Source organism: Danio rerio, chromosome 2 (assembly GCF_052040795.2).
Source record: "Danio rerio strain M-AB ecotype USA chromosome 2, GRCz13ab, whole genome shotgun sequence".
NCBI lineage: Eukaryota > Metazoa > Chordata > Actinopteri > Cypriniformes > Danionidae > Danio > Danio rerio.
In genome coordinates this window covers 37327154-37353754 of record NC_141022.1, presented here as the reverse complement: position 1 = coordinate 37353754, position 26601 = coordinate 37327154, and the positions used below count along the sequence as shown (strand labels likewise).

General features: G+C 41.8%; 1 protein-coding gene and 1 long non-coding RNA gene across 5 annotated transcripts in view; one reads left to right on the top strand and one right to left on the bottom strand.

Annotated features, from left to right (window-relative positions):
• Positions 1 to 26601, bottom strand: part of LOC141378372 (uncharacterized) — a 134715-nt gene that overhangs the window by 97454 nt on the left and 10660 nt on the right. The window lies entirely within an intron of this gene.
• Positions 365 to 24737, top strand: ptch2 (patched 2). Of its 2 annotated transcripts, NM_130988.2 has the most exon segments (22): positions 365 to 889; positions 2355 to 2547; positions 10140 to 10329; positions 10418 to 10487; positions 10601 to 10692; positions 12678 to 12873; positions 12962 to 13083; positions 13723 to 13870; positions 14704 to 14835; positions 14939 to 15094; positions 15176 to 15268; positions 15385 to 15510; positions 16202 to 16320; positions 16418 to 17157; positions 17968 to 18110; positions 18198 to 18378; positions 18481 to 18761; positions 19808 to 19945; positions 20032 to 20174; positions 23461 to 23851; positions 23939 to 24425; positions 24551 to 24737. In NM_130988.2, coding segments are annotated over 22 exon segments (4329 nt in total). In that variant the 5' UTR covers positions 365 to 736; the 3' UTR covers positions 24586 to 24737.

Below are 26601 nucleotides of genomic sequence, written 5' to 3'. Positions count from 1 at the left end.
GATGTATTAATACTCTCATCAATTATTTTATCGGCTCTACGTTTTTGTAAGTACGCATCAGGCCAGCGAAGATTAATCTGTAAAGTCTCCCTCTGCATCCGACTGTCAGCATAAAAGAAATGTGTGGCTGCAGTATCAATAGATGGCCTGTGTGATAGCGTGTTAAAATACGAGCTGAGCTATTGGGAATGTGCGGAGCGGAGCAGCAGTGCAGTGAAAGAGCTGCTCCAGCACTTCCCCCTCCCGGCGTTGATGTGAGGGGCTCCGCCTGGGTGGTCTCCCTCTCTCTCTACTTTGGCGAGCTGTTGCTTAGCAGCTAATAATAGGAGATGTTTGCAAAGTAATTTGCCTCTTCCTCGGCCAATGAGAACCAGAGCACTTTTCCATCAAACCACCCTTTTCAGGGTTTGCAAAGGGGCTACCTCTCCAAATGTTACTGCAACAGGATCAGAGGTAGACTGGCGGAATCCGCTCGCCACTTTCTTCTGCTTTAAAACGAGTTACGCGCTATAGCTGGACGAATGAAGACCGAGGGATCTATACGGATTCGCGCACATAATGTTGGGATGGAGTTGGAAGACTTTGGCTCAAGGAAAGACTAGAGAATATTTCTTGAAGTTGAACCCGGTGGATGCGCGTGTCGCGAATCTTGGATTATTATTATTATCGCCTCCGTTTAACGCGCCGCGTTTGCCTTTAACTTTCTTCAGCGCTTCTTCTGCCTCCCGTTTGGACTATGGCCTCGGATCCCAGAGACCCGGGACCGGCCGGTGGTGTTTTTGGAGATTTACCCCCAAGTTACACACGCTCTCCGCCGCCTGTGAACTCAGATCTCCTCCGGAGACCCAGTTACTGCCACGCCGCTTTTGCTTTAAAACAGATTTCTAAGGTGACAAACGCCTTTCCCCCGTGGAATACACACACACAGAGAGACCGACTCTCTCACACACACGCCCGCCTTGTTTTTCTTCGTAGTAAATGTGATAACATTTTCGTATTTCAGGGAGCCAGTGAACTGTTCAGGACTTTCTTTAGCCTAGTTTTGGATTGTGACTTCTTTTAATTCAGTGAAAAGGATACAGTCTTAAAACGTTTGGAAATATGTTAAGAAAAAAGTAAAGTGCGAGTGTGGACAGCGACGATAATGAATGAGAGCAGAGTCTCCATTCATTTAGCCCTTCACTCCGCGCGTTTTGAGTCTTTTTCGCGTTTAACTCGTCCCTAAGGTTGCCTCTGTGTTCAGTCTGGTGGGTCTAGATACAATATAGCGTGTTTGTTTGACAATGCGCGCGTCCTGCTGAGGAATTCACTGATTAAGTTTGATCTGACAAAGCATCAGTGAAGCGCATGAACGCTTGGCTATGTGTCAAATCTCCCATGAGTGAAACCAAAACAAGTCCAGTTATTCTGCAGCTAGGACTGCCAGTTACAGGAAACTTGTGAGGTGGTTTCAAAGCTTAGCGACATTTCAAAATGTCATTTTACTTGTTTTATTGTAAAATAGTTATCTAAAGTGTATTTGTAACAAGCTGCTGCTATAACAGAAAAACCAAGTATCTTTAAACCGTTTTATTTAACAGTAAGGCAAGTTTTACAGATTCCAGCTAATGTTGCATGGTCCTATAGGTTCTACTTTTACAGCTAAAACTTTTATGGAGTTTTAATGTAGATATTAATGTAATATACTGCTAAACAGTATAAGAATAAGTTAAATATCGTGCTAAATACCGCAGTGAGCAGTGAATCCAGACCAGATGAGAAACCTCAGGCCTGTGATATGTTTGGTCAAAAGTTAAACAATAAACAAATTACAACTCTAAACAGTTTATACCTACTAAACTTGAAAGCAATGAGTTCATTGAACTTTTTAGAACTCTCCAAATGATGCCAAAAAAGAGAAAAGAAAATTTGGCACATTCACTAAATTATACCAAAAAACATATTGGCTGGAAACAAAGATATAGAAAGTTTTTTAAATTGTTGTGCAGTTTTTATAAAGTTCTCAAACTCATGTCAGTTGCCATGTTATACAATAAAATGCAAGACATGCATTTACTACAGGTTAGGGTGAATTGAGAAATTTGTCACAATTAACTGAAAGTTTTTTATTATTTACATTTAGCTGAGTTTTGTGGCCAAATACCTTTGCCTTTACATATTGTACAACTAATAGTGTCTCATTTATACGCTAACAAAGAACAAAATGTAAATAAATCATTAAATTACCTCGCCTGTAAATATTGATTCATGCGTTGTCATGACAGTTCACTGTCCTGGCAGGGCACCGTGTGTTACAACTGATCTGAAACAGCATCACTGTACATGTGAATAAGTGTTCCTCTCTTGTGTCTCAGGGGAAAGCTGTGGGACAGAAAGCACCACTGTGGATTCGGGCGAGGTTCCAGGCTTTTCTCTTTTCTCTGGGCTGTCACATCCAGCGACACTGTGGAAAAGTGCTTTTCATTGGACTGCTTGTGTTCGGAGCCCTGTCTGTTGGGTTGCGGGTCGCTGCCATTGAAACGGACATAGAGAAACTATGGGTGGAAGGTGAGTCCAAACTTTCATGTTTCACAGATGCGCTGTGTGGGTGGGTTTTGGGGCCTGATTGGTGTGGAGATTAGAATGAACAAAGTTATTTGTGAGCTGAATGCTGATGTTACTTCACGTAGGGTCAGAACAGGCATAGTCCTTTTTAGTACAAGTCACTCTCCAAACTATCTGACTGCCTTAGTGCAGCTTAACTGATTGCAAATGTGATTGTGGTGTAGTTGTCGGACGATATAGACCCAGACCTTGTGTGGGCTTCTGATATGAAGACTCAGGATCTTTGAGCGGACATAGACCGTGGCCTCTGGAATTCCATATCTCCTGTCACGCACACGTAGCATTCTTTTTCCTAGCGCATGCAAGCCTTCTCTTGTTCTCTTCCCATCAGCCTATATTGTTTGCGTTGGGTGCTGTGCTTGATGTTTTTCTTTTTCTCCCCTTTCCCGTTTGACGTCCTTTCCGTGCACCTCACTTATCTGTGCATTTTCAGGCAGCTTTATTTGGTTTTCACACTGCCAAATTCCTTCTAAGCCCCCTAGGCTTTCGCCACACTGCTGATCCCCTGCACAGATGGGCTGTGTGTGAATCGTTAGCCATCTTTGAGGTGCTGACCCTCCCCCTCGTGCTCGCTGTGTGGTCCTTCACTATTCTTGGATTCCATTCAACAATAAAGGCACCCCCCTTTACTAAAAACGAGAATACAGCTGAAGTTTACACACCTGTTTCACACTCACACACACAACGTGCACGTTCATGCACAACAGGACTTGTTATTTTACACTTTTGAAATTTGATTTCAAATATGTTGCTAATATGTTGCTTATAATAGCGCAGCATTAGTCTGTTAGAACTAGACAGCTAGAAACCTTTATACAGGCATGGATATAGCTATATGTCCTTTACTAAAAAAATACAGATTTCAGCATCTCAAGAAACAAACAAGTCAGTAATCACTTGCGAAATATATACTTTAACTGTAAACGCAATGATATATGAGCTCGTGTTCTCTGGTGAAATGGTTAGATGGGAGTTTAAATCGAAGGGAGTTGTCGGATGTTGTCAGTGAAATTTGTGTTTTAATGTAAAGCAGGCATAAAGCATGGGGCTCCTGGAGAGAAATGCCAAAGTGCTGAAAAGGAACACTGTGCCTTTAAGAGGCAGTGCCTCTGTTTCTAAAGTTTCTGCCTGCGTTGTTTCCCCCAATAGCCCATTGACAAAGCTGCTCTGGGCTGAATGGGGAGTAAGTGGTATGGTAACAAGGAGAGGTTAGTTCTCACACACAGGCACACACATTCACTTCTGCACACATACACATAAAAAGTCACAGGGACAAACAAAAGAGTTTTATAATGGGTCTTGTGATTGGGAATTGAATTTAAAAAGGTCCCTGGTGCTGTTAGCGATTACTAAAGAGTTGCATATATCAAGAAGGCTTTCCAGTGACTTCCCCAAACCAAAACATATTATAACAAAATGACCTTGCCAAATGCATTGCTCCATTTGAACTATTTTAAAGACAGATCGGTAGTTTAATACAGAAAACTTTATTTCACAAAAATTAAAATTAAAGTTGTTAAGGGGGAGGCCATAAAGACTGGCAAAGCAACCAGGGATTGTGGATCTCACACTTGCCCAGCTGTGCATTTTGGAGCATATGCCTCCTCATTGCTTAGCCCTGAGGCAGTAACTGTCCCTCCTTCACCTCTGCTCTAGCCCCCACCCTAATGTCACCCTGGCCACCAAGTGTACGTGTCCTTAGGGACCACCCGGGCCACCCGTAATTGCTTCCGCCTTCCGTCAAACAAAGTGTGAAAAGTAGCAACCGTGTGTTTAGGTGTCTTATAAGAAATAACCTAGGTTTAATTAGGTGTAGACACACTGTTAACAATACTGTTTTGTATGTTGTGCCACAAGCACTTTTTAAAAACACCAAAGGCCCATCAATATGTTGGTGTGTTTACATCTGTGTTAGTAAAAGTATTGTATGATTTAGCATGACTATCACTATCATTATAATCTCTTTTAAAGCTATAGCTTTCTAAACCAGAAAGATGATTTCTTACTTGAAAATCATTAACTGGTAAAAAGGGAGAACATTATTTTATGTACTGAGCCTGTAAGTCATATGCCAATGTTGTTACGTCATCTTAATTTCATCTTATAGACAAAAACAGCTGCGTTCTTCAAAACGTGTAATTTTCAAAACAAGTCATAGTGGTTTGGAACAACTCTGGAGTAAGCAAATGATCACTACATAAACATTTTTGTGTGAACTAGCCCTTTAAGTAATTGGTTAATTCTTGGGAAAGTATGATTGTGCTTGCATAGAGAAACAGGAAAAAAGGCAATAAAATGAAATGTAGGATGACGGTTTGGGGGCTGGTAGGAGAAGAAACGCTCTAGAATCTACACCCTTAAATTACACTGGATTTCATGTTTTCTCCTTATGTGAAGTGTCAGATTGCAGACGGGAATCTGTTTAGAGAATTAAGAAAGGAAAAAAGATTGAGAAAGTTGTGTTTTCAAAGGAGCAGAAGTTATTTGATCTGGTTTCTGACACCAAACCGGGTGGTGCCACATCTTGTTTGAATTGTGCAGATTTGAATAATTGATTGAGCTTTTTTAAAGTAAAGGACGAGGAAAGCTTTGTCAGTAAAAAGGTTGCCTGTCTGTGTGGGGTGAAAGAGGCAGACTTTTGATACGTGATTATATGCTTGAGTAATGCTTGCCTCCCAAAAGGATTGTTGCCATTTAACGGTCATTGCAAAAATGTGTGCCGGGCTAAACAAACGGCAAACTTTTTTAAACAGATGGACATGTTTATGTTCTCATATACAGTCGTAACTTAATTTTTCTCATCCGTTTTGACACGATTTCTGTGTGCCTGACAGACGTGTACACACAGACAAGCTGTACAAACATAACTCAAATGTGTGCAGGGGTATCTGGGTAGCAGGCGTGCTTGAGCTGTATGAAGCCACCAGGCAGCAGATGAGAGAAATAAAGAACATATACAAACTGCATGAATGACCTTGTCCACATGCATGTAAGTTGAGGGAACCAGCACAAGCCCAGGATATACGGACACATGTGGACCGTTGTGTGTTAGAACTAGTTATCTAAGCTAACAAATAATACAAAAAATGCAAGGTAAATGCAATAATTCATTAGAAAATACACAGTCTTCCAGTGCTGGTGCCGGATTCAAAAGAAAGAAAGCTCTATGAAGCATTATTGGAGGTGAATAGCAAGCCGCAGCACCCCAGCTACATAAATAAACTCTAACTGCCGAGACTTAGACCTCACCAGTAGAAAGTACAAACAAGGCCAGAGTCAACCTGGGTCAGTTGAAAATGTTTACTTCAACCCCCTGTTTCCACCCCCCACCTCACATAGGCCGGCCTCCAGCCCCCGTTACTCAAGAGCCATGCAAGCTGAATGCATCCTTTTTCAAAGTTTAAAAACTTTCAACCCCAAATCAGAGCATTGCCAATTAAGGCTTCGCTCACTTTTTGATCTTTCATCTTGACCAGTTTGTATGGCATTGCGCTTGTTTTTTAAATATTGGGTGGTTAATAGCATGATGGTTTCAGAGGCTCTTGGTGCAGCAAAAGAACAAGTTTTCAAATCTAAGGTCCGGCTAACATTGGCAGCATGTCCAGAGAAGCAAATTGAGGTCTAACTCCATGGCAGAGATCCGAGATTACACCTTTTTTTTCTATATATTATTAAGCTGAAGTTACTAGAACAACACATCAGTCACAAGAGGAGTCCAAGCTCTGAAGAAGCTGCCTGTCTTGATGTCCGATTCTAACAGTATTTCTTACATTGAGTCCAATGAGGGTCATTGCCTTTGATCCATGTGAAAAAAAAGAAACTGGTAATTTTTTTGAGGAAAAAAAGTTCTTTTTGTCCTCCTCAACAGTTTGTCCTTTTGGTTAGGGTAAAAAAAAAACATTTTCTTGGTACGTGGTGGAAAAGAAATGGTTTCTGGGCTCAATAAATTCATTTCCAGTTTGAATGAAACCAACAACGTGGAAAAATTTTGCCTTTCACCGTGGGATGAATGTATGTTTCAACCACACATTAAGCTGCATTAGCAGCCAGTGGAGTGCTTAATGTGGGTATTTTTCACAGCAGCCAACACTAGGGCTGATTAGCATAATTAGTACAGGGAAGGCTATACATATGGAAATGGCCAGGACCTAAATGCCAGAATCGGTGGAAATTTATGTCAATGCTGACAGAAGTATCAGGTTTGAAAAAATGCTGGCTCCAAACCTTGAACCATCTTAATCCAATTCTAATTTGTGTACCTGCAATTTGAAGAGTTACAATGCAAAATGTTTGTGTCCAATTTTATCATCCAAGCCTAAAGTTATGCCAGAGAGATGTTCAGAAGGGCATGCATTTATTTCACATGCATAGACAAGCTAGCCTTTCTTCTTTTGTATTTTATTATTATTTCTTTTTTTCCAGTTGATTTTGAAGTGAGTGTCTCTCTATTTTTTTCCTGTTTGTTGGGAATCAACAGAAAGTGTCTGAAAATGGCAAAGACATGCATTGAGTCTTTTGGTGGCCTTGAGTTAGCGCTCATAGAGGCAGAGGTGGAGCAGTCTCCATCTGCCACTGTATTGGGGCAAGATGGGGTGGTTCTCTCAGTCATGGTCAAGCCATTGAGACTCCTTTTGATTAAGAGTTGCTGTGAAGCTGAAATGTTTTAAAAAGATTTGCACTTGAGCCAAATCTATCCTTCTTGTCTACATAATGCGGCTAGAAAGAAGAGGAAGAAAATTTCTAACAAAAAGCTCGGAATGGACATTATCTGGGCTTGACAGACCCAGGGAAAAAGAGCTAAACCAGCTTGTTTTGTTCCTGGAGGTTTCATATACTAATTTGTGTGGGAGAAAATAAGGGGAACAGAAAAAGAGAAATTGAATACTTGAGTCTGAGCTTGGGCATGCATTGGCACCCAACTGCGCATCTGTGCTCTTGGGATTTCTTGGGTGGTGAAAACAGGTAAAAATGTCTCTTTCAGCACTCTTCCGTGTGGGACTTCCTCCAGAACAGCATGAGTCCTTTCAGAAGCCTCTTAATCCCTCTAATCTGGACCACAACACTTTGAAGGTGGCCTATCCTAATGGAGAAAGCACTGGGTTTTAGACCTAGCTGCTCTTTGCTACTGCACCACATGCAATAACTCAAAGTGTGGACAGTAAAGGAACCCTTTCTGATCGTTTATTTTAAATTATGTTTATTTTAGCACAGTCTTTGTTATAACAAATATTGCTATAATGTTTTTATTTTGCATTTCATTCTAATCTTTTACATGTTTACCACATTTTTTTCTGCACTGCGTTATTCATCAGCACAGTAGTAATCTTTTTTAGGTTAGTTGAAGGCAATATGTTCATGAGTGAGATTGGAGATGACAGGGTCCACTGGTAGGGTGACACCAGGGAGCAGGAGGCTACTTCTCCATAGTTAATTACATGTCACTTTCCATACTGCCCACTGGGAGGGAACCCACTCACACCAGCTCATTTTGTTGGTCTGCTCCTGGGTGGGACCTTGAGACAAGCTTCACAAGGCTCACTACCATTGTGCTTTGGCCAGTGAGTGCAGAGCATTATTTTAGACAGATTTTTGCATTTTATGTGCTATAGCATTTCACATAATTTGCCACACAACTGTCTAATCTATGAGACATTGAGGCTTGTTCCTTTCCGGCTATGCTGGGGAACACTGGTTGGACCCTCCTCGTGGATAATTGGCCTGTGATGGTGATGTCACCCCCAAGGCTGTGAAAAATGAAGGACAGCAGAGGAGGGAGGGCCTCTTTTTGGGAGATAGTGAGTTCTATGCAGGAATATTGTCAGTTCAGTATTACACAACATCTTTATTCTGCTGTAATTTAGATGTCTATTCCTTGTTTACATTTACATAAATTATATAACCGTTGACCACTCTACCATGTTGCAGTCCCAGAAAATGAAAGCAAATATAGGCACTTTGAAACTTCCATAGCCTATGTTTTTGAAAGTTCTAGCAGTTTTAACCTGAACTTTACATCCAAAGTCACTCTTGTGCATTACAGTCATTGTTACCCCTCCGACATTATGTTTCTGGCTTTGAAATATTTGTGTGCCTGTCTCTTTAAGTGTAAGGCAGCAGCGAGCCGAGAGAACAGAGCAAAGCTCCCATCTGGAGAGTGGCTGAGTGGAGTGGTGACTGAGCGGCGGGGCCCACTCGGTCCCTAGCTGGGTGGTCCAGATGGGAGGAACCAGACACAAATAGCTATAATTTACTTCAGGAGCCCCTGTAATTACAGGCCCAAGGATTGGAGCTCAATTCCTGCAGATGCCTGAATGCATTAAATATGAACATGCTGTCTGTAGGTCTACGCAAATGCATGTTTGCAGTTTGTAAAGAATTTCAGTTTTTAAGTAATGTGTTTATGTAACCTGCTAGTGGCATGAATGAAACCAGGAAGTTGATGCATCAGGAATGGATGAATCAGGTTGCAAGCTTCAGGGCAAGTCACGTGTCATGTTTTTTTTTTTTTAGATTTGTGATGCAATTTCTTTGTTTCTATGCAGCCTATTCTTTTATTAATCTAAATCTTTTGTGTTAAAAGTTTGTTGTTAAAAGACACCTAAGCCATTTACGAAGCTGTTGGCTACTCCTGACAAGAACAGTACCCCTCTACTGTCTTTCACATCCACTCCCTCACTCAATTAACTGAGGGAGGCAGTGAGATGTGCTGAGGAGGAAAAGTGGCTCGGTGGGCTCAGCCAGCCACTGCAGGCTTGTCATCATGCATTGGGACATGGAGGGGTAGACGGACATTCTCTGATCTGGGCCGGTGTGTTTCATGTGCATTTGGCATAGCTGCAGTTACCCTGCGTCCTCTTTTCATCACCGCCTCCGTTAATTAGGGGGCTGGACTCCAGAGTTTCCTCTGCACTCTTTGATGCTTTTCATCCCAAATCAACATACCACATGAACAGCATTCTGTCTCTACTCTTCAGCCTTACTCCCATCCCTTTTCTTCCCTTCTCACATCTTGGATCCAGGCAAGGTGACCTGTAGATCAAGACCCAAATTTGTGAGGGATCTTAATTTTAGGCAGTCTATATCAGTGTGACGTGAGCCATTAATTAAGATGCTAGTGGGAGGATTGACCCGGCAAAGATTTAGATAACCACATAGGAGTATTTATGGGGCATTTTGCAAAGGCTGGTTAGACTGTGAAAGTGTGGACCATGTCACAATGTGTGCTAAAGACACAAATGTCATCCACACATCTGTTTCTGGGATTAGTTGTGAAGTGCACACAGGGGAATGAAAGCTTTAGTGAGTTTAATTGAAGGTTAAGTTGGGGCTTAATTATGACATTAACATTTTCCTGAGGATCATGGTTGTTTCTTTATTGACTGATTGTTGCAGTCTGACCATTAACATTGTACTGTACTGTACTAACATAGCGCAGTTTCTTCTGGCTGACAGTCAACAGGAATATAATTTTCATGACCACAAAGGTGTATTCTTTCGTCAATGTTGAAAAATGCCTTGTTTTCTCTCTGTCTCAGCTGGCAGTCGAGTGAGCAAGGAGCTACGCTACACAAAAGAGAAGCAAGGAGAGGAGTCAGTGTTCACCTCACAGATGCTGATACAGACACCCAAACAGGAAGGAACTAATATTCTTACCCAGGAGGCTTTGCTGCTCCACCTGGAGGCAGCTCTGTCAGCTAGCAAAGTTCAAGTGTCTCTTTATGGAAAGTGAGTACAACCACCAGCAACAGGGAATTTCAAAAGCTTACAAATGCAAAAACATTTTATCATTTGCTTGTACAATTTCTACCCACAGATCTTGGGATCTTAATAAAATATGCTTCAAATCTGGAGTTCCAATTATAGAAAATGTCATGATTGAAAGGGTAAGAATTATTTACTGTTTGCTTAGTCCAAGCTGTTGTAGTTTTTATAACTTTTTTTTTTTGTTCTGCACCATAAAACTTTTTTTTAAAGATGATACACAATTTCTTCACAGATGATTGATAAGCTTTTCCCCTGCATGATTGTGACTCCTTTGGACTGCTTTTGGGAAGGCTCCAAGTTGCAGGGAGGCTCCGCCTACTTACCGTAAGCATTCTGATTATTCTTAATTAATATATTGCCACATTTTTCCAATGAAGTTACCAGTCTAAGCTTTAGGGACAAAAAATTAACTACAGCACAAGGTTCTGTGTTTTAACTTTGGCTTTAAAACACTTGACCCCCCCTCCTTAATATAACGCACACTTCTATAACAATTGGGCTTTACCTTCAACCAAAATGGTGCTGTCTTCAACAAACTCTTGCATCAAGGCCCAAGCAAAAGCTCAATTTAGTCTTTTGGTAAGCTAAAGCCTGGTTCCGTCATCACTGGGGTTTGAGCTGTCATCGGTGTAGTGAGGGGACTTTACAGGACAATTTCTAATCCTGCACCCCTGTTCCACCACCCAATCCCCCAGCCTGAAGAAGCCCTTATGGAAAGGGGACATAGAGAAGAGGGAGGGAGAGAGATGACTGCTACTGGGTGGGTAAGAGGGAAGGATGGGGGTGCAGGGGAGCCTTTGGGTCAGACAATGGTAAGCATTCTTTCAGTTTACGAGTGAGTGTCCATCAGTGAGGGGGCCCTGGAGGGGGCCTGGCTTTGTCAGCACTGGGTAACACTGTGCATTCTCATGGTAATCGCCCAGGCTTGGAGCTGTAAGTTGTCCAACAAATAAAATGGGCATTATTCAAGTCGTGGGCCCAAAGAGAAGAGAGGAAAAAGTGGGAGAAATTAACTGTGGACGTTAGACATTGTAGTTTACACTGCCACCCATCCCACTCTGCACCCTCACTCCTAAAACCTCTTTAATATTTTGTTGGTGAGTAATTGACTTCATTTTTTGTTCTATGTCATGCAAGACAAAAAACGATGAGTGGCTTCTAAAAATATTTCTTTATTTATTGTGATTTCTCTTTGGGCATGAGTTAGCCATGGAGGCTAATGTCCTCTCAAGCTTCCGCTTCAGTTCAGCTGTTTTTTTTTTTTCGTCTAAAGGGAAAAGAGCGAGAGTGAGACAGAGAGAGAAAGGGAGGGAGAGAGTGAGGGAGAAAAAAAAACTTGAGGGAACAAAGACCAGCAATCTATGGAAAAACAAAAGGGCCCAGGCCGGTTCACTCAAGCAAAAAAAATAGGAGATAAAGGAGACTCTCTTTGCAAGCAGGAGCAAAGGCGCTTGGTATGTGGGAATGGGAGAGGACCTGCTTTATTTGAAGCTACTCTTCATGAGTTATTGGAGTGAGATTGGGCCTAGAGTTGGGACACCATTCACTTTTATTCTTTACCCACAAATAGTCCTCATGGTAAAAGCCTCCTCTCTCACTACGAGGCTGTTGCTTTAGGTTCTTTGACATTTTACTTGGGATTGTTTTGAGCTACAGATGATGATTGTAAGTGTTTTGTTTCCTTGTTATAAATAAGTTTAATAAGGCTTTACTAATGTACAAATTTTAGCAGTCTGCACTCTTGTGTTTATTAATGTTCTCCAGAATGTGCTGACGTGTTCTACTTGTAACAAATCCGTCCAAAACAGTCCCACTGTAACTCAACTACACATAAAGAATTAGTCCTTGGCACATCAACAGACAACAATCCACTCAATAACCCACCAACTGGGAGAAGATAGATTTAAACCTGCAGGCTGAGGGCTTGAAAAAAACTGCCCTCAAAGAAGCATTCAAGACATTCAGCATAGCCCTTCCTAGCATTCTCTTTGCCCGCCTTCATCCTTATCAAGATGTTGTAGAGGCAGAGGTAATTGTTATGACTCGATGCACAAAGTTAAGAGACAGCAGCCTGTAGACCGCCAGCATATTATGCCCCTCCGTGTAACAGGATAATAAACGCTACTTTATGCAGCATCTGTAGTCTGCCACCACCAGGGAGGGACTGGTGCTGGCAGGCTTGGAAAAGCAGTAGCAGCGAAGGGAAGGGGATTGCTTTAAAAAAGTCTTTCAAAAATGTTAAAGAATTAACAGTATTATTCTGCTAGCTTTATTAAAATGTGTTTCAATTTTGTTATCTCCCGGCATAGGGGCATGCCTGACATTCAATGGATGAATCTGGATCCCCTCAAGCTAATGGAGGAGTTAAGCCAGTTTACGTCTCTAGAGGGCTTTCGAGAGATGCTGGATAAAGCTCAGGTGGGCCACGCCTATATGAACCGTCCATGCTTAGATCCCAGTGACACAGACTGCCCTCACAGTGCCCCTAATAAGGACCCATGGCAGGTGGGTACAGTGTTGTAATGCATATAAGAATGTCCGATTAATCTGGGTGTGTACATTGCATTAAATGTGTCGTCTATATCTTATGTAGGTCCCTAATATTGCTGCTGAACTTCAGGGTGGTTGCCATGGTTTCTCCAAGAAGTTCATGCACTGGCAGGAGGAGCTGATCCTGGGTGAAAGAGTAAAGGACTCCCAGAATGCCTTGCAGAGGTGAGAAAGAAGGGGGGAAGAAAGAAGGAGCAGCAAGAGGTGGGGGTATGTGGGTGGGCCTCTCTTAGGAGGCCCTTACAAGAAAGAAAGTGAGAGAGAAAACCAGAAAGAGACAGAGGTGGAGAGAGAGGGAGGAATCTTTCTGACTCCTAATAACCTCACACATCCATGGAATTCCTTACATGAAGAGAGATCAGTTTCCACCTCTGACCTCAGCATAGGCAAGACCAATTAAACATGATGGACAGCCACATAACCTATGGACAGATCTAAAATGCAGAGTAGAGGAAATTGAAAACACAACAAAAGAAAGCATATGATACAAAGTAAACAAACCAAAAGCGTGAGCAAATGTGTTTATACCAATAATTTAATCTCACTTGTGTATATTTTCAGTGCAAAGTTTAATCTGTGATAAATGAAGGTCACTGCCAAGAGCTGTACATTTACCTTTACACAACATTGTAGCATTGTTCAAATATCAATCATCAGTGTTAAAGTTATTTACTACAGCCCAAGAAGGATCGCAAACACCTTATTCCAGTCATTATTACAACAACTTTCTATTAATGCTCACATTAGTTACGTGCATGTTTATATGGTCTGATTTCACTCAGCTCTCTGCATTTCCTCCAACAGTGCGGAGGCCCTTCAGACAATGTTCCTCCTTATGAGTCCCAAACAGCTCTATGAGCACTTCAAAGATGACTATGAGATCCATGACATCAACTGGAATGAGGACAAAGCCACCGCCATCTTGGAGTCCTGGCAGAGGAAGTTTGTTGAGGTAATTTCCTTTTTCAAAACACACCCACACAGTCACTTTGTGAGGTCTGAATGGTTTCAGTGACCGCAGAGGGTTCCCGGCTGATGTGGAAAGGTAAAAAGAGTGTAGGAGGTCACAAGTGGTGCAAGAGGGTTGTTTTCCCTAGACCAGAGGATGGCAATGTCTGCCTGAATTCCATCAATCCTCAGCTGCCTAGTAAACGGAGTCCTCCTAGGAGGCCACTGACAGACTCCCAGTTATAGGAACAAGCTGTTTTTGTGATAACTGACACCCAGCACACTTACTGAAAGTGAGGGAGAATTTGAGAGAGAGAAGAGCCTCCAGTAATGCTTTAGTAAGAGAGCAAGAGAGAGGAAAGTTACGTCAAATGAGTTTTGAGAGATAGAGCACTGTAAAAACAAAATGCAGGGGTATTCCTTTCACCTTAGTGTTGTCGGCCATTCATGGTGCTGATGGAGTAGCCTGAGACACCATGTGATCTCATCTGATCCATTTGACCTCTGCCCTTTGGCATCTGTGCTCATTATTTCTCACTTGTCAAGTTTCATAGGATCTTGTGCTATCTTGTTTGCGTGTTATTAGTATAAAATATGAGGTGGATAATGGTATGCCCCACAAAAAAATGTATATTTATGTAACTTGTCAGAAAAAGTAATTTAGGATTTGGTCTAAATTCTGCAATAAGTGCACAAGTTCACTGTAAACACACAATGCTACATTAAGATACTTTATTTACAAGTCATGCTAGTTATCCTTGATACATACGGCTGTCTAATCCAAATAATGGATAAGTTCTCTTTCTCTGAATGTTCATATTTTGAATTTGTTTCTAGGTTGTTCATGGGAGCATTCCTCAGAATTCTTCCTCCAATGTTTATGCCTTCTCTACAACCACTCTTAATGACATCATGAAATCTTTCTCTGACGTCAGCGTAATCAGGGTGGCAGGTGGTTATCTGCTCATGGTAAGACATCAATTACTGTAGCTGCTCTAGTTAAGGCTGATGAAAATGTGATCAGCATATATGTGTGGAGCTATTCTCTTACATATACCCTTTTTATGCACAGCTGGCATACGCATGCGTGACCATGCTGCGCTGGGACTGCGCGAAGTCTCAGGGTGCTGTAGGGCTGGCAGGAGTACTGCTAGTTGCTCTATCTGTGGCTGCAGGACTTGGACTGTGTTCGCTGTTGGGACTGTCCTTCAATGCCGCCACCACGCAGGTAAAAACACACCCAAACCTCTTAAATTCACACCCACCCTCAGGGCTTGGCTGTAACTCAGAAATTTGTGTTTCTCCACAGGTGCTACCATTTCTAGCCTTGGGGATTGGAGTTGACGACATGTTCTTGTTGGCTCATTCCTTCACAGAGACCCGATCCAACATCCCATTCAAGGCATGTATCTCATGAGCATGCTCTGGATCATGACTTTTAAACTCTGAAAATGTTGTTTAGATTTTCTGTTGTTGTTGCTGAAGATCACAGCTCATTTTTTCCATTTATCTCCATAGGAGAGGACAGGTGACTGCCTGAGAAGAACTGGCACCAGTGTGGCTCTTACCTCAATTAATAACATGATTGCTTTCTTCATGGCAGCCCTAGTGCCAATTCCTGCTCTTCGGGCCTTCTCACTTCAGGTATGAGAGAGTATTTTGTTTGTGATGCATGTCATTAACCATTGTGCCATGAGATGTCTATTCAGAATGACTTGCAGGAGTGGTTACTCTCTGAAAAGGGCAGTGAAAGGTGGCTCAAATAAATGAGCAGTCAACCTTAATTTAAAGTAAGGCTGGCCTTTGTTGTTTCACTTTTTCGCATTCTCTCTCCATTTTATGGTCAATCCCCTTCATTCAACTAAAATCACTGCCTGGATTTCAGGGGGTTAGGGGATACCAAGAGAGAGGTAATGAGATGAGTGAAAATATCAGTATATCACCCAGCCATCAGCCTGTGCTTCTCTGATCTCCCCAGGCTAACCCTGGGTGGTCTGCGCTGTAATGATATGGAATAAAATGTCTGTCTGAGGTTGATAGAGTTGGGGGGGGTTTGGTTCTGCTCAGACTCGCTGTGACCTTGGGAGTCCCCTTTCCTTGGATTGTTGACTGTTTGTAAAGTGATGGGGGAGGGGATTGCTGGTTGATTTAGGGTGCATATTTTAGTTTCTGGGATTCAATCCGAGGCACTAAAACAGCGAGGGATCCTGAATGCAGTGTGTTTTTTCTCAAGTTCAGACAGCAGCTGTGGAGTCGGGTGGCAACGTAGAACTCATGAACGAAAAGGTTTGGCCTCTACCCTGAAGTCTCTTTTTCTCTCTCATTTTTATTTCAGGCGGCTGTTGTGGTGGTCTTTAACTTTGCTATGGTTTTGCTGATATTCCCTGCCATTCTGAGTTTGGACCTGCATAGACGAGAGGACAAAAGACTGGACATCCTGTGCTGTTTCTACAGGTAATTAAGATGTACTGTCCTGTTATCTTATCCACATCTTCTTAATAATGACAGTCTTTAGTGCTAAAGGTGTGTATTCTTGTTTTATTTCCTCCAGTCCCTGTTCATCTCGGGTCATTCAAATCCAGCCTCAAGAGCTCTCAGATGCTAATGACAACCATCAGCGTGCTCCAGCTACCCCCACCTACACAGGCTCCACTATAACCACAAGCACCCACATCACTACCACTGTTCAGGCCTTCACTCAATGTGATGCAGCTGGTCAGCATATTGTCACCATCTTGCCACCCACCTCCCAGATATCCACGACTCCTCCATCCATGGTCCTATCCACACCAACCCCTACCACTGACCCTTATGGCTCTCAGGTGTTCACCACTTCCAGCTCCACCCGAGACCTTCTAGCCCAGGTGGAAGAGCCCAAAGAGGGCCGTGAGTGTGTGCCTCTTCCCTTCTTTCGCTGGAATCTGTCAAGCTTTGCAAGAGAAAAGTATGCCCCTCTGTTGCTGAAGCCTGAAACTAAGACTGTGGTGGTTGTTGTTTTTGTGGCTCTTTTAAGCCTCAGCCTCTATGGTACCACAATGGTTCACGATGGACTCTACTTGACTGATATTGTCCCTAGAGACACAAAGGAGTATGAATTCATTACAGCTCAGTTTAAATACTTCTCCTTCTATAACATGTACCTGGTTACCATGGATGGCTTTGACTATGCCCGTTCTCAAAGACAGCTTCTACAACTTCATAATGCCTTTAACTCTGTGAAATACGTAGTTAAGGATGGCAATCACAAACTTCCCAGAATGTGGCTGCACTACTTCCAGGATTGGCTCAAAGGTAAGCTATGGTTTTGCAGCAAGTGCTGCATTTTACTATTACTTATATTACAAAAGATCAGCCTATAACTTGTTCTGCGCAACTGTGATATTTAAGGGTTAAGATATATCAGTATCTACAAAATACTGGTTTCACCATAGCTATGTCACATAAACCAGCATTTTCAGTTGCATTTATGTATTGCACAGGAAATGCTGATAGCTCTGAAGGTGAGAGAAAGAGTTCAGTGAAAGTTCATTTCATCTTCTTTTGTGTTTCTCCCACCTGGACATAGAGAGGATTATGCAAGGGTCAGGGGTTATCTCAGGCTGTTTGTGACCTCACTGCTCACATTGGTTTACATTGAGAGCTAAGCTGTGAGGTGAATCCACAATAGTTAAAAGTCAGTGAATTGAAAAGAAGCTATTTATTGTGAAAGGCTGTGGAAGCTGGAGGTAGTTGAAAGACTCTCTCTTTCTCCCCTATGCTATTTCCTTTTCTTGTGAGGAGATGTCTGTAATTACAGAATGGTTGTGGAAACTGTTTTTCAGCTGTTGCCAGACTTTGTAATTTGGAGAGCACGAAAGGCTTTCTCTGGTTAGTTTATTCAGCCCACACACATTTATCCAACACCAGGCAGAAAGATGGAGAACTCAGTGAGGGGAAGGGGGCTTTTGGTTTATATTCCTGCTTGTGCGTGATGACTAGCATTATATCGAAGGAGTAAATTTAACAGTCTTCAAAGCTATCAAAGTTGTGAATAAAACAGCAGGATGGTTTGAACAGTTTTCTCACAGTTGGTATAATTGTACATGTCTATGTTTCTTGCAGGTCTGCAAGCCACTTTTGATGCTGATTGGGAAGCTGGCAAAATTACCTATGACAGCTATCGCAATGGCACAGAGGATGGAGCACTGGCCTACAAGCTTCTTATACAAACTGGCTCTAAGAAAGAACCTTTCAACTACAGCCAGGTATGTGTACAGCCACCTTAAATAGCTCTTCAAAATTGTTGCTGAAGATTCCAAAGCTCACACTTTCACATTTTGTTTCTTTTAAAGCTCACATCTCGCCGCCTGGTGGATGAGGACGGTCTTATTCCTCCAGAGGTTTTTTATATCTACCTGACAGTATGGGTCAGTAATGATCCACTGGGCTATGCTGCCTCCCAAGCCAACTTTTACCCCCATCCTCGGGAGTGGATCCATGATAAGTACGACACAACTGGAGAGAACCTTCGCAGTAAGTAGACCTTGACAATGAGATTGGAAAGGTGGTCGAATGAATTCATGCATGTTTCACAAGTCATACATGCTTAAGAGCGTTACCTCTTGTCTCTTTCAGTCCCTGCGGCAGAGCCTCTAGAGTTTGCACAGTTTCCTTTCTACCTAAATGGACTAAGACAAGCCTCAGACTTTATTGAAGCCATCGAGAGCGTGCGCACAATCTGTGAGGAGTTCATGCGTCAGGGAATCAAGAACTATCCCAATGGCTACCCCTTTTTGTTTTGGGAACAGTACATTGGTCTGCGCCACTGGTTCTTACTGTCCATCAGTGTAGTGCTTGCCTGCACCTTCCTGGTGTGTGCCATCCTCCTGCTCAACCCCTGGACCGCAGGCGTCATTGTAAGTCTGCCTTCCTCTCACTCTAATCCATTTCTACCTCCTTTCATTCTATCCCCCTATTCTCTTATTTCTCTTGCTCCCCTGATCCCCTCAACACAGCTCAATAACTTTGCCACCAGGGCAGTTTTTGGGGAGGGCCTTGTGGGTTGTCTAGAGGGTGCTGCTTGCATACACACATATATACACACAGTCACGCACATACGTACTCTCCCCCTCATTTCTTTTGTCATTCAAATGGGTGCAGCAAGACTTTCTAAAGAAGAAATTCAAAGCTCTCCTGAAGGCTTTTACCTCCAACTGCCTTTGTCCAGAAATTTGGGGACAGGACGGATCTGCCCAGTCACGACCTTGGCCTGCTAAACCCATCCATCAGGGATTTGGTGCAGTGGGGGTAGAGGGTGGTTGAGTTATTTCAGGGGCTAGAAGGCATTTCGCACAGACCGGTGTGCTCCTTAGTGCAACATGATAAAGCAACGGAACTAGAAATGGCCATTTGCCTTGGTTGAAAGATATTTCAGATTCAGTTTAAATAGGTCAAACCCATTTAATGTTTATAGCATTTATTTAAAAAAATGTAAATGCACTTTTTTATTCAAGCAGTTGAGTAAATTCTCTGTTTTTTTTTTTCAGTTTTATAGCCTATTTGTGGCCAAAGTAAAATGGGTTTTATTATTTACAATTTAAGCATGACCAAATTGGGACCCCTGCCAACATCAGAGGATTTCAGGCCAAAGTTACCTATTTATAGTGTAAAAATAGTTTCTTATTATTAGTAAAGCAAAGAGGTCAATGCTGCACCGGGAAATCGAGAGCAAAATATTCTGTATTCTCTTTTATCATATAGGGTCACTCATTTCCCTAACCCTGAAACTGAGAAGTCATAGAAGGGGCCAGGACATGGCCATTATGTAATCTGATACCTGGGGCAGATGACAGTGAAATGTAGAGGATATTGGCCCAGTGAGGCCCATTAATGCTTTGTGATTCATGTACAGCTATTTCCATGCACAGCTCCTAACATGCTGATCTGTTCTTCTACTCCTTAGGTTTTTATTTTGGCCATGATGACAGTGGAACTTTTTGGCATCATGGGCCTAATTGGTATCAAGCTGAGTGCTATTCCTGTGGTCATCCTTATAGCCTCTGTTGGTATTGGAGTGGAGTTTACTGTGCACATTGCACTGGTAAGGGCATCTTACACTGTAATTCATCAGTATTTGTATTTCTGCCTATGCAATTTAATAGAGCAGTTTTATTCTCTCTGTTGTAGGGTTTCCTAACTGCCATTGGGGACAGGAACACTCGTTCAGCCGTTGCTATGGAACATATGTTTGCTCCTGTGATTGACGGCGCCATCTCCACTCTTTTGGGAGTGCTTATGCTTGCCGGCTCAGAGTTTGACTTCATCATGAGGTGAGTGATTGTCACTTTTGGCAGGTCTTTGAGGTCACCCCATATGCTGTTTTCTGAAATGGTGGCAGACCTTAGGCAGGGATATAGTTGACCATGTGGCTTTAGGATACAGGTGGTAATGTTTGTCTCTTTATCACCTGGTGTTGTCAGTCTTGAACTCCCCTTAGACCACCACAACACACTTACAAACATCATTGAGCTGCTTGAATGCTCAACAAATGGAGGAAAGATCAAGGGAGTGAAGCAGCTGCTTGTAAACATGTAAATAAACAACCCATTGCTCTGTGACTCAACACGCACACACTTGCTCACAGTTTTTCCCACTCTAAATTCAGGGAGAAAGTCAACTGTCCAATGAACTGGTTGTAAACTCACTCTACCCTCTGTGTTTGGCCAGCTTGTTTGCATACTTTAATGAATACTTTGCTGGAATAAAATGACAAATATAATTTTTTAAGGACTAGGGGTGTGCTGAAAGCAAACCACAACCTTGAGAGATGCCTCATGCAGATCCTTGACATAAAAATAGCCTAGTTAGAGGATACAGCACAACACAGCTGAAAATGAAAACAAAGGATGAAGAGACATATTTTTTACAGCGCCCACTTATTTGATGAAAGAGTAACTTGAATATGAGCAGTGTGGTATGGATCTCCAGGAAACTGCTGGGAAGTGTTGGAGCATATTGCTTTAAGACAGTGGGTTAAGCTGGAAGAAGGACTGGGGGTTGGTTTGGAACAAACCATTTGGTTCAAGTGGTGTGCCAGCACTGGGGCATTCATGGTGGGAGGTCCTGTTTAGATGTAGAGAGAAAGAGAGAGGTCTGGCCCTCTAGATGGGGAGTAGCATAAATACATTGCTGTAAACATCTCCTGGCTGTGGGACACTGAATAAACAGGAGAACAAGCTCAGCGGCCCCTCTTAGAATGAGCCACCCTTTCCAACCCCTGACTCGGAATGGAAAAGATTACAGTTTATATAAACAACAGAATTCCTAACACTAGGTCTACTCTGGAGGTCTAACCCAGGCGGGGCCCATGGATGGTTTAGTCTTTTTTCCCCCCATTTTTTTCTTTTTCTTTTTTTACTCCTTAAATAAATCATGCTCCACTTTCGGAATGTTGACTTAGTAAAATAAACATGCGCCCTTTTTCCAATCTTTTCATGTATACAGGACCGTCAGACAGAATGAGAGCCTTTAACTAACAAAAGGTGCATAAGTGCAGCCAGAGATGGTTGGCTTCTTTGTCTGATTTTCCCCATTCTTAAAAACCTTCATGTTTTCACTGAACATTACAAATGGTGTTGATTTTGCCCTTCCTCAAACCCATATCAAAGTGTCACTCAAACTATGCACTCAAACTGTTTTCAGACATCACTACTGTGGGAGATGAGAAAAAAAATAGTTCACACTCAAAATGGATGATTCACATTAATGAAACAGACATCAGAGAAGTGGAAGGAAGGAGTCGAGGGAACAAATGCAGACTCACTTGTCTCCATCTGAGAAACCCATAGCAAAGCTCAGTCTCTGGTCTAAATGTGGCATGTAATTCTGACCAGAGTTTCTGCTAGTGCTGCATTTTATGCACAGACCTGACTGGTCACTTTGGAAATTTGGGTTTTAGAGGTCAATTTAAATATTACCTTTCCCTGACTGTACATAATGACTGAAAATATGTGATTATAGTCTTTTAAGATTAGAGGTTCTGTGATACGGCACAGGTCTCAGTTCCAGAGGGAGAAAAAACCTTGAATGGGTTTTTATTCATTTGTTTGATGGTTCTGAAACAGCCAGAGTAAACACATGGCATCATTGAAGGAGATGGGTCAGTGGACAGCAGTTTTCACTGTATGTCTGGAACGTTCCAAGTATATATGACATAGATGAACTTTACCCCCTCCTTCTTTCTTTCCTAAATCCAAAGTTCTTGTAGATGTGACAGAAGCAAAAATGGTCAGAGGGTGGGAGGTTAAAAGAACATTCCAGACTTGTTCCAGATTCTGTTCCTCTACCTCCAGAAGTCTGAACCACAGCAAAAACAGCTGAATTGTCTCTTTTTTGTGTAACCATTTAACTGGAGTGCTCTCTAATTTTCTCATGCACTGTCTTTCTTGTGGTGAATCAGAGCCCTCCCTCAATGCTGAGCTAAAGCGCAGAGGCACAAACACCCTCACAGTTCTGCACCCTATTAGTGAGCCCTACATGGTAACACGCAAGCCTGTGTTAAGAACAAATTCTACTTAAGCTTTTCTCAGCCTTATACCGTTAGCCTTCACAACTAAAATGTAATTTTACAATCCTCATTCACCACCCTTGTCCTTGGCCCCTTTGTTCAAACATATCTTTTCAATGCTACTTCTAGCTTTAAAGCAATTCTGCACCAATTCACACTGCTTCCCCAGACTCGTTAGTGGCTATGCCAACCAGGCCTCCATGTTCTTGGCTCTAGAGGTGGAGGACTATGTTTTTTGCTAGTCTTCATAAGTGGATTGAGTTTCCTGCTTTTGTCGCCCCCACTGAGAAAATATGTTGTTTTAGCATCGATCTTAACAATTTCCCTTTTGCACACACAATACTTGCTGACTGTAAGAACTCTTGTGGATGGACTCAAGGGTCAGTTTGCAGGTTTTGCATAAAACAGTTTATTGCACATGTGAAAGAAATGACTTTTAACAAATCTCCAAGCCAGTGTTGCATAATTAGCTCTTGAAGTAACATACCTATTGTGGCCCAGAAGGAGGGAGATAGAGTAGGAGTAAGAAAAAGGCAGAAGGCAACTGTCTGCCCTTGCCTGCCCAGCGTAAACATAAAGGTTGTGTGCCCTGGCCAGGGTGAAATGGGATCTCAATAATAAGGGGTATTAAGTTGCTGAAGAGAAGATTACATTAACAGCAGTGGCAGCTTTTAGGCTAGAGGGAGAGAAAAAAGCAAAGAGAGAAAGGCAATGGTGAGGGGTGAGTATTTCTGACGCATAGAATCTGCTCACTAATATAAACACATCTCCTCAGGAAGTGGCAGGGCAGTGGTGATAGATGAGGGCTCCCAGAGGGAGAGAAAGCGAGCGCTAGCTATGAAGATGGAACCCAGGAATTTCTCTCCTGCCTTGTCAGGTCGCCAAAAGAAAGGAAGCAGAGAAAGGAAATGTAGAGAAAGAAACAATGGACAATAAAAGCAACATGTTACTTTTCAATATCACCTTCCTCTCCTTGTTTGAACATGCAGAGTATATTTGGTGGCTGCTTCGGATTTAATGTTTTCTCCATTTGTGCCTCTATTATACAGATACTTCTTTGCTGTGCTGGCCATACTGACGTTGTTGGGGATCCTGAATGGTTTGGTTCTACTTCCGGTACTTCTTTCACTCATGGGCCCCCCAGCTGAGGTTGTACCTGCTAACAACGCAAATCATTTGCAAAGTCCTTCTCCTGAGCCCATGCCTCCTCCTATGAACCACCATGGGTACTACGCTGGGCACATCCCCAAGGCATCACATCAGGCATTCTCTGAGACTTCTGACTCTGAATACTATTCTGAAACGACAACCACCTCTGGCATCGGGGAGGAGGAATACAAGTACTGTGACAGGAGCACATACATCACACCTCCAGCTCAACCTCCAACCACTCATATTCTGCTTGAAGCCAGCAAGAACCCCAGCTTCCCTAAGCTCACAGTAAGTCGACCTTACAGAAAAAGTTTGAACTGCTTGTGATGTAGCTTGCACTGAGCACTTTTGTAATGTTTGTTCTTGCTTTTTAAGGTGGTGAAACCATTTCATGAAGTACAGAACTGCGAGACTAAGCAGAATGCTGTCAACTCCATCAGCTCACAGATCAAACGGTGGGACAATAAAAATGAGGACCAGGGGCAGAGGAGACAACATTTACCTACTGACAGGACAAACTGTCATCGTAGGACTACTCAATGTGGCCCAGGGCCACAACAAGGAACAGGGCAGCAGCAAAACAGGACTACAGCCCATACAGGGGCATTGCAGCACCCTAATAATGCCATCACCATGGTTACAGCAACAGCCTCTGTGACAGTGGCAGTGCACCCCAGTTTGCCGGGGTCATACCAGGGTTACATGCATGAAGGGTTTGAGGATAATGAGTCAGACTCTTTTAATGACTCTAAGAGGACTTCTCACACCTATGGAAAAGCCACACATTATAAGAAAGACTCTTTGGAACTTCAAGATCTGAATTCCACAGAAAAAGACCCACATCAAGCTAACCAGATGCTAGGTAAATAGCATTATATTTAAATCGTCAAAACTAGACATTTGTATTTTTGCTTGTCGTGAAAAAACAACAACAATCAGCTCTCTTTATTGATCATAACTTATGTCAACCTTTTGCATGTGTTACAGGTTGTGCATGGAATCAAGCAGCCAAAGATTGCTAGACTGCTACCAGCCCCCACATCCTTTTGTCTGGAATCTCTGGCTGTTTTGGGAAGTTCCCAACCCCAGCCCTGTGTCTTTTATCTCTTTGAACTGTACATAGACCTCACACAGACAAGAGGATTTATTTTAATTATTAAAAAAGGTCTTTATAGACATTTATAAATTATATATATATATATATATATATATATATATATATATATATATATATATATATATATATATACATACTAAAAGAGGGAAACTATTTTAAAATGTGCTGTATAACTTGTGTATTCTCTTGTGTAAAAGTCAGATGTATAAGAGGATTTGGAGGCCTTGTTCCCTCCTTTGTATAGATTATAAAATGTTCTATATGTAAAATATGTGAAATGATATTAGTTTATTGAAATGCAAGGTCAGTGTTTTTTTTTTTTTTTTTTGCTGCTACAGTTCAAATTTAATATGACGTGTCTTGAAAATATGCAGTACCCCTTTCCCCAACATAAGCCAAGATTTAACATTATATTAACAAGTTCTTAAACTGCAGCCAATAGTAAGCTTATCAGTTTTGTTTAAAGATGTTGACTTTTCTTCGATTGCACTGTACAAAATCAAAACCTATTTAGATAACAGTTTTTCTCAGTTGAAATTTGCAGTGACTTCTCCTGTATTTATTTTACTTTTTTACTGACAGCAACCATTGTGCCTTCCTAACTTTTAATCTTACATAATTATTGTCAAACTGTTCAGTAATGCTTCACTGTACAGATAAGGATCAGCACTGTCACTCATATGGAAAGTTATCATCTGTTTTATGACTATTTTACACATCGTTGTTAGCATGAAATGCTCTGTCTAGTTCAGCATGTAATGAATAACAGGACTAAGGGTCTTGTGTTTTTGTTACATTATTTCATTATATAATTAATTGCAGTCTACATCTATATACTTGAAGGGGTGGTTAAATGACACTTTTTTTGCATTTCTTCTATGGTTATTTTTGCCATACATGAGTAAGCTTCAGTTTGTCACCATATATGCCTCAGCAAAAGTTTGGGAGACATCAGGCAAACGTTGTTTACTAAAATATTATTAAGAAAGGGAATCTGTGTGAGTGTGAAAAGAGATTTTTGCTTGTTTGTTTTCTTTTTTGTCATCCTCTTGGCTGCTTTGTACATAGCAAATGCCCTGCACGAATGTTTACCTGCTAGCTGCCCTCTGGGCTTCTCTCACAAGGCCAGTGTAGGGACAGTCAAACAGCTCGGGTGCTAGTTTTCCAATATTTTGTCTGCAGTTCAGTTCTCGTTCTTAGTTCCAATTTCAGCCAAATGGTCACATTCATTCAGTATTGGTCAAGTCACTGCCAGATTAAATGCAGGGAAAAAAGTGTTACTGTAAGTGGCAGCTTCTCTCCTCCTCTTTCTTTTTTATTTAAAACTGTTTTAACAGAAACAAACCAAGTAGCTACTGTAAGACAACACAACACAACACAACACAACACAAAGTAAGCAATCTAAAGCACATGTACAGCTTAAGGACAGGAGTGGCTTGGGCAGACAGGAGACAAGGGTAGGGGACGGGGGTCCTGCATAGGGTTATGTTTCAAATGTATGTCATGCCATATAAATTATTTATATAAAATTTTTATTTTTGTAGTTTGTACAGATGTTAGTCATTAGACTGAAGTTATATTTTTAAAGAGTAAATATATTATAAATATAAATATATAATTATATCTATTTGTTTCTGAGATTTTTTTGTGGAGGCGGCGGGGGGAGGGGGGGTCGGGCTTTGAAATCTTCATATTGCTGTTGGAAATAATGAAGGAAAGGGATGGCTACGGTTGTCCACCTTGTGTAGACTCTTTGCCTTTCCTTCTTCATGTAAAGATTTGAAGAGTTTCTGTTTTTTGTTGTTGTCTAAAACACTGTGACTTCAGAAAACTTTGTTAAAGGAAAAAATGAAAAGAAAAACCATTTGTGACCATCATTTCCTTCACCGTTTATAGGAATTCAACTAACAAAATAAATGTA

Excerpts from the sequence above, each read along its gene's own strand:
- ptch2 (XM_087238775.1), top strand. The coding sequence starts at position 737 with ATGGCCTCGGATCCCAGAGACCCGGGACCGGCCGGTGGTGTTTTTGGA. Across the intron at positions 15,269-15,384 it reads GATCCAACATCCCATTCAAG|GAGAGGACAGGTGACTGCCT; the intron begins GCATGTATCTCA and ends TTATCTCCATAG. Across the intron at positions 17,158-17,967 it reads CTTCCAGGATTGGCTCAAAG|GTCTGCAAGCCACTTTTGAT; the intron begins GTAAGCTATGGT and ends TGTTTCTTGCAG.